General features: G+C 54.8%; 2 protein-coding genes across 2 annotated transcripts in view; both read right to left on the bottom strand.

The window, feature by feature from the left end:
- The window catches only part of LOC123514496, a 47,621-nt gene extending 40,620 nt beyond the window's left edge, over window positions 1-7,001 (bottom strand). Inside the window, exon 1 of the mRNA XM_045272380.1 lies at window positions 5,394-7,001. Coding sequence (XP_045128315.1) covers window positions 5,394-6,901 — 1,508 coding nt within the window. The 5' untranslated portion in view covers window positions 6,902-7,001. The remainder of the gene's footprint in view (window positions 1-5,393) is intronic.
- Window positions 7,002-7,022: 21 nt separating this feature from the next.
- Window positions 7,023-10,000, bottom strand: part of LOC123514918 (nascent polypeptide-associated complex subunit alpha, muscle-specific form-like) — a 3,596-nt gene continuing 618 nt past the window's right edge. The window contains exons 1-3 of the mRNA XM_045273175.1: window positions 7,569-10,000; window positions 7,290-7,525; window positions 7,023-7,042 (exon numbers count right to left, since the gene is read on the bottom strand). The exon at window positions 7,569-10,000 is cut by the window's right edge and continues 618 nt beyond it. Of these exons, the coding sequence (XP_045129110.1) occupies window positions 7,023-7,042; window positions 7,290-7,525; window positions 7,569-10,000 (2,688 nt within the window). The remainder of the gene's footprint in view (window positions 7,043-7,289; window positions 7,526-7,568) is intronic.

The raw sequence follows: 10,000 nt of genomic DNA, 5'->3' as shown, positions 1-10,000 counted from the left end.
ATAATTTATAGCATATATAATCCACAGCAGCGCTTTAGAGTGAAGACTATTAACACGCAAAGCCACAGAGCTAGGGATGAATGGATACGTTTGAAAATCCACTGAGCTTCAATCATTAACTGTACAGCATCAGTGTGAACAGGTCCGTTAAAGACCAATTAGCCTCTTCAGTACTAGGACGCATTTCTACATTTTTGAGACCTGTGTACGATTGGACCATTTTATTGATAATAGGAAGAATCTTTGGAGGTCAGAAAAGTAATGGTCACAGTCTTCACTATTTTAATCCCCCACACAAGTTTCTGAAGCGGTATAGAATCACCATATAGTAAGCAGAATTATTATGGAAACTCGTCATGGTACTGAAGGGATTAAGGAGAGAAAGGAAATGGGTAAGGGAAGGGAGGAGAATATAACAAGATTACGGACTCTCTGGCCGTTAACAAGCGCCGAACTACAGGAAGCAGAAGTAAGATGGCTGGCAATTGTGACGCGATGGTGAGAAGTGACTAGTGACCAGCAAGAAATAAGGGCGGAAGGAGGGAATGCCGCTATATTGTTGTCGCTAAGAGAGCTTCAGTCATGACTCGTGACTCCCCTCTACTTGCCTCCCATCTAAGCTTTACAGTACACAGCCGCCAGTCCCGTCCCTCATTACGTCAACACCTCAGGCCTCCACCGCCAGCCCCGCAACACTACAACACTCGTGAAACACCTGCCTCTCGTATAAGACCATGTGCCTTTCACTTATCATCAGTAAAGTAAAGTAATAAACGTCATGCTCGACACACACACACACACACACACACACACACACACACACACACACACACACAGAAAAACCACTGTCTGTCTGTCACGATGAAATTAAAACACTTACAGTAATTAGCAAAATAATTACTTTCCACGGTTTTTGTTGAGAGAATTTTATTTTTCGGAAATGAATCAAGGAAATTTATAAACGTCACAACAAGCAATAAAAAAAAAAAAATGAAGCAGGAATAGTTTTTGGTGGTGAGAGGGGAGAAGCACATCACACAGACTGACTACTACAAACCACCACTGTCATCTACCTCTACTTCATTTCATGCATCACTGGTCTCTCTCTCTCTCTCTCTCTCTCTCTCTCTCTCTCTCTCTCTCTCTCTCTCTCTCTCTCTCATGCTTACCTCGTTGCTCAATAATAATAATTTTTCGTTTCACTTCATTTACCCTCCTCTTCTTGTGTACAACTGCATCACCTCTACTTAACCCTTCAGCATCATGACTCGTTTCCATATTTATTCTCGTTACTATTTGCGTCCCAGTATTGAAGGAATTGAACGTCCCTTCCCTCTTCTGAACACCGATACATTTGTTTACTTAGATGACACAAGTATTCTAACATGCCCCAGTATCTCGCTTTGCTTGTAAATCCCCATCAATGACTACCTGAATGACGCATTGACTAGGCCACCACCGACACAGGACCACAAATGTCCACCTTAGAGGAAACGGGACTCTTGTCCAGCCTCACGTTACCGTCACGTTACCCCTTCAGTACTAGGACACATTTTTACTTTGAGATTTGTGTATGATTAGACCATTTTATGTATATTAGAAAGGATCTATGAAGGTCAGAAGATTAATGGCCAGAGTCTTCACTATTTCAATCCCCACACATGAGTTTTTGAAGCTGTATAACATCACGAAATAGTAATAGAATGAATATGGAAATGTTTCAAGGTACTTCTTAGCTTCATCTCTATTATTTCAAAAGGCTTTATCTAAATTTACACTAGTTTTTAAGGGTGTTATTACATTTCTACATTATTAACAGTAGAAACACTTGAAAACCCCGCTAATCATCTCTGTGGTCCTTGAAAATAGTACTGGTGAGAGAGCAAAGCGTTTCTGCATACGGACCACAGTGGGCTAATAGGCGGTGGTGTGTGGCGAACGAAAAGCTGCGGAGATCGAATGTTTGTCAATGTTTGTTTGGCGTGGCGAGAAACACAGAAAGAAACTTGCGTAGATGTGTTAGGAGCAAATATTTACATGAAGTGAAAGTGTTGCGTCCGTTAGGAAGGGGGAGTGAGTCAGTACTACATATGGAAGAGTGAGGAGGAGTGAGGAGTGAGGAGGAGGAGGAGAAGGAGGAGGAGGAGAAAACGAAGAGGAAAGAAGGAGGAAAGTAGGAGACATAGTTTTCCTCCATCCAGTTCACCCTTACCGCTACCATCCCTACCATCCCTCCCATCCACCCCTCCCCCAATATTCAACACCACAACCCTCACCACCACCCCGTCACCAACACGACAGCCGCTCCACCACCACCACCACCACCACCACCACCACCACGGCCGCCACCACCACCACTAGCGTGACAGTACTGTACCGTGCTTCCTCTCTCTCTCTCTCTCTCTCTCTCTCTCTCTCTCTCTCTCTCTCTCTCTCTCTCTCTCTCTGGTGAAAGAAACTCGGCACGCACACACAAGAAAAAATATTTAACAAACTTTTCCATCTCAGTTTTTTCTCATTGTTCCTCTTCCTCTTCCTCCTCCTCCTCCTCCTCCTTCTTTTCCTCCTCCTCCTCCTCCTCCTCCTCCTCCTCCTCTCTTCCTCCTCCTCCTCCTCCTCCTCCTCCTCCTCCTCCTCTTCCTCCTCCTCCTCTGTATTTGCTGTCTCAATGGCCCACTCATCACCACTACTTCGTTGCTGTGTGTGTGTGTGTGTGTGTGTGTGTGTGTGTGTGTGTGTGTGTGTGTGTGCACGCGCGTGAAGTAACTGCCACCTGCCACATGCAGTTGTAATTATGTGTTGTTATGTCTCAACTATACTCTCTCTCTCTCTCTCTCTCTCTCTCTCTCTCTCTCTCTCTCTCTCTCTCTCTCTCTCTCTCTCTCTCTCTCTCTTACAAGATAGTAGAGACGCCACAGCAACAAGTCCCTTTTCCCTATATCCTGGTAGACAACCCTCCTCCTCCTCCTCCTCCTCTTCCTCCTCGTCCTCCTCCTCCTCCTCCTCCTCCTCCTCCTCCTCCTCCTTCCCTACCCGCCCCTTCCTTCAGCCGCCAACCTGTTTGCTGGAAAACATACACTACCTCGGGCTATCCTACACCAGAATGTGTGCACCCCGCCTGTACGTGTGTGTGTGTGTGTGTGTGTGTGTGTGTGTGTGTGTGTGTGTGTGTGTGTGTGTGTGTGTGTGTGTGTGTGTGTGTGTATGAAACCTTTGTTAGCCTTTATGTTGACACCCACCCACACACACACACACACACCTGTCTCCATACACATATCCTTTTCGCCCACTCATCCTATCCTCGTGCTAATGTGTTCTCCCCCCCCCTCCTCTCTCTCTCTCTCTCTCTCTCTCTCTCTCTCTCTCTCTCTCTCTCTCTCTCTCTCTCTCTCTCTCTCTCTCTCTCTCTCTCTCTCTCTCCCTTCCCCTTCGTCCTTCTCTCCGTTCACAATGGCAAATGTTAAGTCACCGCCCAGCTGACTCCTCCTCCTCCTCCTCCTCCTCCTCCTCCTCCTCGTTTTCCTCTTTCCTTTCCTAGTTTTTGGTCTTAGTTTTCCAATACCACGAGTAAATAATGGTGAGGAGGAGGAGGAGAGAAAGAGAAGGAGGAGGAGGAGGAGGAGGAGGAGGAGGAGGAGGAGAATTGCCAAGCCAACAATATTATGTGTTGAGGAAAAGGAGTTACATTCCAAGCAAGTGAGAGAAGAAGAGCAGCAGGGAATCCCGACTCGTTCTCTCTCTCTCTCTCTCTCTCTCTCTCTCTCTCTCTCTCTCTTGAATCTTAAATATGTAAGAAAAATAAATGAATAAAAAAACACATTTCTAATTCAGTGTTAGAATCTTCATTTAAGGAGAATAGAGCCTAAGTGTCTCTCTCTCTCTCTCTCTCTCTCTCTCTCTCTCTCTCTCTCTCTCTCTCTCTCTAATGATGAGAAGAGTTAGGGGAGTTAGGGAAAGCAGGATTATGTCAGTATGTTGCAAAAGAGGAGGAGGAGGAGGAGGAGGAGGAGGAGGAGGAGGAGGAGGAGGAGGAGGAGGAGGAGGAGGAGGAGGAGGAGGAGGAGGAGGAGGAGGAGGAGGAAGAAGAAGAGAAGAAGAAGAAGAAGAAGAAGAAGAAGAAGAAGAAGAAGAAGAAAGCAGGCGATGACGACAATAATGCAAAAATGAAAGGGAGGAGGAGGAGGAGGAGGAGGAGGAGGAACAGAAGGACGATGGAGGAAGGAAAGCAGAAATACGAAAAGGAGGAGGATGAGAAAGAAGAAAAGCATGAGGAGTAGTAGTTTTGGAGGAAGATGCGCTTCCCACCTCCTCCTCCTCCTCCTCCTCCTCCTCTTCCCATTCTTCTCCCCCATACCCTCCATAGATTCCCATTCTTTCTCTTTCCGTCTCCTTTACCCGTCCAATTTCACAGCCCATTCATAAATTTTTTTAGGCCTCCAGACCACCCGAGTGTAGGCTTTGAAAGAGAGAGAGAGAGAGAGAGAGAGAGAGAGAGAGAGAGAGAGAGAGAGAGAGAGAGAGAGAGAGAGAATGGGACTACATATTGGCTGCTTTGTGATGATGTGTCCTTGAAAGCCTATTATTTACTCTCTCTCTCTCTCTCTCTCTCTCTCTCTCTCTCTCTCTCTCTCTCTCTCTCTCTCTCTCTCTCTCGAGAGAGAGAGAGAGAGAGAGAGAGAGAGAGAGAGAGAGAGAGAGAGAGAAATGTAAAGAAAATTAAGGACACACGCACACATTCATACACACACACACACACACACACACACACACACACACACACACACACACACACGAATTGCCAGGAAAAGATAACCAAGTGTTGACAGACGAGGTATTGTGTGTGACCATTTCGTGTAGTGACTGTAGTCTGTGATGTTAACTGAGCTATATTCATCTCCTCACTCACCCGTTCACCAGCACACACACTAACGCAACCACTCTGCTGACTGACTGACTTAGTGACTGACTCTCACCACTACCCCAGCTTTGAATTGACTAACTGCTTTGTGACTGACCTAACCTCATATATCCCTATGCTTTAAGTCAGCCGCCTCACCGCCACCACTACTATGCTGACGCTTCCCTCCATCACACGGTGTCTACAAGTGTTACAATAATGCGCCACAGTGCTTCCTCTCCCCCACCTGTGGCTCCGCGTCAATCCCGCCACCACCACCGACCTTCACGCCCCGCCCCGTCCTTCACTTTTCTCCATGATAGAGGTCAGCGTGCTCGTGAGTGATGGGAGGGGGGTGGGGGAAGACATCGACTCCCTGAAGGAATGGTAATGAATGAAATAACAGAAAGGTGTAGCGAGGTGTGGTGTGGTGGAGGGCGGCGCGGACAATCTTATGTTAGGGAAGGCTACTGACTGGAGAACTCTTGACACTGACCTTGGTAACGCTGCCTTGAAGCCGCTCAGCCCGTATTTGTCGGAGAGGAAGGACTTGGGCAGGGAGAGAGAGCGGGTCTGCTTGCCGCTCTCCTGCTCCTCCTCTACCTCGTCCTCGTCTTCTCCTTCCTCCTGCGGCGTGGTGGGACGGGGCCTCAACTTGACCCTCCGTGGGCCCCCACGACCCCGCCTGAAGATAGCTGCCAAATCGAGGGGCAGACTGGTGCCTGCCACCACGCCCAGCGGCGCACTCGAGGGGATGCTGTTACTGCGGGCGGTGCGGGGCGCGGGGCGGGGCGGGGCTGTGGCCTGAGGCTCGACCTCCGGCGTGGCCGGCAGCGCCATCTTGATCGCTTCCGTACCGGAGAGGGAGTGGCTCCGGCCCTTCTTGTGGAAGAACGAAAAGATGTGTCGGCCATCGGCCCCCGGGGGACCCGACGCACGCGGCGGCACCAAACTCTCGATCGGCGGCCGCGGCGGCGCCTCCCTCCGGGCAGTCCTCCATTTGTCGCTCTTACTGGAAGAGGCCGAGGACAAGGCGGCGTCACAATCGCCAGTGGGAGGGCAGGAGGCGCGGGGATCGCGGTGCGTGGGGGACTCAGTGGACAGAGTTTCCAGCAGCTCGTCAAAATCTTGCTCCAGCCAGCTGTGGTCTGCCGCCCGCTGATCGCGGCTTCGCCGGTCGTCGCCCTTGATGCGACGGTACTCGTGCTCAAGCTGTGTCAGGAGTTCGCGGCTCTTGGACAGGCCCTTCCTGAGACGGTGGTCCGCCGAGATGTCGTCGGGACCAGGCGTGGATAGGTGTCGCTGGAACAGACGGTGTGGGCCGCCAGACCCGCCACTCACATTGGTGGTGCTGTGTACTTTACGGAATGTGGAGGCTGAACCACTGAAAGGTGAGGCGTAGTCCTCGGCAGAGCACAGGTTTGTGACGCTGTTGGTGGTGGCAGTGGGGCGCAGCGTCCCGTTTCGAGGAAGTGGAGCACCGCGGCCCCACAGACCAAGCGATCCTGTGCTGTTCTTCCTGCCATAAATGTGAGGACTGGGTAAGTCCTTGACAGGCTCATCCTGCTCGTGGTGTGAACTGCGTGGTCCTACATCTGAAGGGGCATCCTGCAGGGAGTCCTTGGGAAGAGAGAGTCGCCTGTTGCGGGGCCGTACCGGCGGCGTGCCTGAGGGGCCAGACTGGCACTCGTTGATGGAGAAGAGTGACAGCGGTGTCTTGGTGGGCGGGGTGCGGGGGCCGGAGGGGCACAGGGGGCTGACCGGCGCAGGAGGGGGACTGAGGGGAGAGGCGGGGGTTCTGAGGGAGCTTCGAGTGCTACTCTGAGAGTCACGTTTGGAAGGGGGCGGCGAGCCCGTCTCTCCAGAGTCAACGGACGCCGCCACTTTCTTGAGCGTGGCGATGATGGCGTCAAACTGGTCGCTGAGGATGCTGCCGTTGATGCGGAGGTTCTTGAGCACAGCGGCATCGATGATGTCTGCCAGGGAAGTCTCAAGCCGCTGCATCAGGTGAGTATCACCACCCTCCTCCTCCTCCTCCTCCTCCTCCTCCTCTTCCCCACTCTCCAGGCCCTCGTGCAGTCCTCCATTAGTGGTGGGAAGGGTCTGTCCTGTGGGTGCCTTCTGGTCACCAGGTGGGGGATGCACCTGAAGCCCCGGAATTGTTCTTCAGAAGACACTTCATCCTGGCGCCGCTCTTCACTAGTGACGTTCAGACTAGAATTGGCTTGTTCATTACTTTCTTTACTTTTCTCCTCCTTCACTGCTGCCTCTTCCTCATTTTCTTCACGTTCTTGTTCTACCTCAAACTCCTCCTGCTCCTGATCCTCTTCCTCTTCCTCCATCTCGTGTTCTTCTTCCTTCCCCTCCTCTTCTTCTTCCTCCTCCTCCTCACTGCTCGGGGTTTCCACCTGAATGCCCTTTTCCTCGCGTGTCCTCGGTTCGGCCACAATGCTCACCTTAGTAACCTCTTTCCGGGCTCCAACTCGTCCCCTCTCGTTCCGCTGCGCCTCGCTGCCCCGGGGAGGCGTGTCAGGCACCAAGGATCGGATGGAGACATTGATGCCCGGCTGGAGGCGTGACTCCCTCTCCTCGTGGCTGCCGAGGCGAGGCCGGGACAAGCGGGAGCTACTGTTGGCAGGGCGAAGGTTGGTCTGGGGAGTCAGCTTCACACGGGAACTGCAGACTGAACGATCTCTTCACTGACACCACGGGTTTGGTGACCTCCCGCACCAGTTGGCTGCTGTTGAGGGAGTGGGCAGACAACAGGCTCTTTCCAGCAGCCGCAGAGTTTTTCTCGATGCGTCCCTCGGTTCTGATGCTCGTGCCTGCTCCGAAAGGTAAGCCTTTGATAGTGGATGACTCCGGTGGGCGGGAAGTGTGGATGGAAGACGAGAAACGTCCCAAAGCCGAGCTCATCTTGTTTGTGAGGTCCGTGGCAGTGGTCCTGGGGACAGGGGAGGGTGGAGAGCCATGTCGACGGCGGTCCCCGTCGAGAGAACACTGGCTGCCAGATAGAGGGGAGTTGCAGCCTGAGTCAGTGGTGCTCTCGGTGCGTTGTGAGTCCAGCGAGGCGCGGAACACGTTGTTGCGTGAACCCAGCAGGGACGAGCGCGAGCCTGACTTAGCGCGGTTGTATAAGTTTTGACGACCCACCGTCAGGGAAGTCTTGGATGAAGATTTCTTCTTACTTAAGTTTGAGCGACCACCAGCCATGACGCGCCGCACGATCCGGGCACGGCTGGCGGCGTCACCTGCCATCAGGGAGCTCTTTGGTCCTGTGCCGGCTCGTGTGTTGATCTGCGTGGAGCTGCTGCTCAGCGAGCGGTCTAGTCGCGAGTCGTTGTGGTTGCTGGCGTCACTGGGAGAGCGTCGTGGGACAGCCACCCTGACGGGGGAGGTGGCCACTTTGGTGGCGGCCTTTTCCTGAAGTGTCCAGCTCCTAGCAAGGTGGGGAGTAGAGCTTGCGCGCTGGCCGCCCCTTGGGCCACTCTGGAACTGTGGTGAGGTCGTCCCGTTAGAAGGACTGAGGTCCTGGCTCACTTGCTTTGCTCCAGACTTCTGGGACTTGAGTGACAAGGACAATGGGAGGGAACGCGGCGGAGTGTCCAGTTTGAGGGACGAGGCACTAGCCTGTCCTGCGCCGCGACCTTCTCCCGCCTCGGCCTCTCGTCCTCCCCGTGGCGTCGGCGTAGCTCTGGCAGCACCAGGCCGAGAAGTAAGGGCGCGGCTGCCCCCTGGTGAGGCGTCCCCTTTAAGGGCGGCTACTGGGAGTTTGGAGGAAGGCTTATCGCGGGAGGAGGGTGGTGATTCCCTTGTGCCAGGAGCTGCAGCGGCCAGCCTCACCTGATACACGGCGCGTGGCGGGGGTCGACGAGCCAAGGGAGTTGAAGGCGGCGTGCGTGCGTCTCGCTGCGACTCTCTTCGCCGCACAGTGGCTGAGGCCTTCCCAGCAGGCAGCGGGGAGGCAGCTCGGAAGCCTGGGGCCGGGGATGGACCTCTGCCTGCAGAAGACGGAGTCCGCGCCTTGAGCCTGGGAGACTCCTGTGGAGACTCAGGCGTACCAGGACAAGGAGCACTGACACCAGGGCCCGGCAAGGAGGCGCGCCGCGGCAGCATTACCTCCCCACCAGACCCAGCGGTGGCTCGAGGGCCACCAAAGCTTCCACGGCGCGGCATCTGCACGGGAGAAATGCCACCGAAGCTGGGGGAGGTTCTTGTGGCCGCGGCGCGTCGAGCAGTGCCCCGCCCCTGTCCCGCCGCTGCCCCGAGAGGTGCCACGGGGGAGCCATCCTCGCGCGGGCTGCGTGGAGGGTCGCCCCCCCGACCCTGGTACACTGGAATGCCCGACACCTTGCAGGGCATGTCACACACACACTCTCCCTCACAGACGGCGGCGGTGTCCCGCGGCCATGGCTCCGTGCCCTCACACTCACTCACACTGACAACTCGGGCTCGCCCACCGCTACTACTGGTACTGTTACTTCTGACGACACTGTTCTGGGTCACGGAGCGACGCGCGTGTGCTCTGGGAGAGGCGCGCGCGGAGACTGTGGTGCGAGGTCCTGGCTGGCCCAGTGCTCCACATGTTCCGCTTCCCTGGACACGGCGCCCCCCTGACCACGCCCCCCCGTCACGCCCCCCCTCAACCCGCAACGCCGCTGACCGTCGCCCGGGGCGGCTCTTCTGAAGAGGAGAGGGAGGGGGAGGGGGGCGCATCAGTGTTTCCTTTCCCCCGGGGGGCCGGCTGCTGTCGTAGTCAATGTGGGTGAGGACTGGGGTGGCGTGGCCCGGCAGGGTGGTTCCGCCGGGCACTTTCGTAGATTTGCTTGCCGCCTCTTGCTGGGGCAGCCCTTCGGCAGCGGTTGGTGAGCCCCGCCCGGCTCGCCGCCCCCGCGGGCCGCCCCTCATCATGGGAGGGGCGTCGCTCACTGCTTTTCGAGACTTGAGTTTGTGTCTGTCTCGGGAGCGTCGGTGGGAGTCGGCAGGGGGCGCAGCGGGCAGCTGGGCCACGCGACGGGTCACAGAGTCGCCGCCAAACTGGGCAGGCAATCCTGCCGCGGCCCGCGCTGCCTTGCCAGCCCCGCCTCCTTCACCCACGCCCGC

This window comes from Portunus trituberculatus, chromosome 38 (genome assembly GCF_017591435.1).
Source record: "Portunus trituberculatus isolate SZX2019 chromosome 38, ASM1759143v1, whole genome shotgun sequence".
Lineage (NCBI taxonomy): Eukaryota > Metazoa > Arthropoda > Malacostraca > Decapoda > Portunidae > Portunus > Portunus trituberculatus.
Note: the sequence above shows the minus strand (reverse complement) of the source record. Positions and strands in the feature narration are given on the sequence as shown.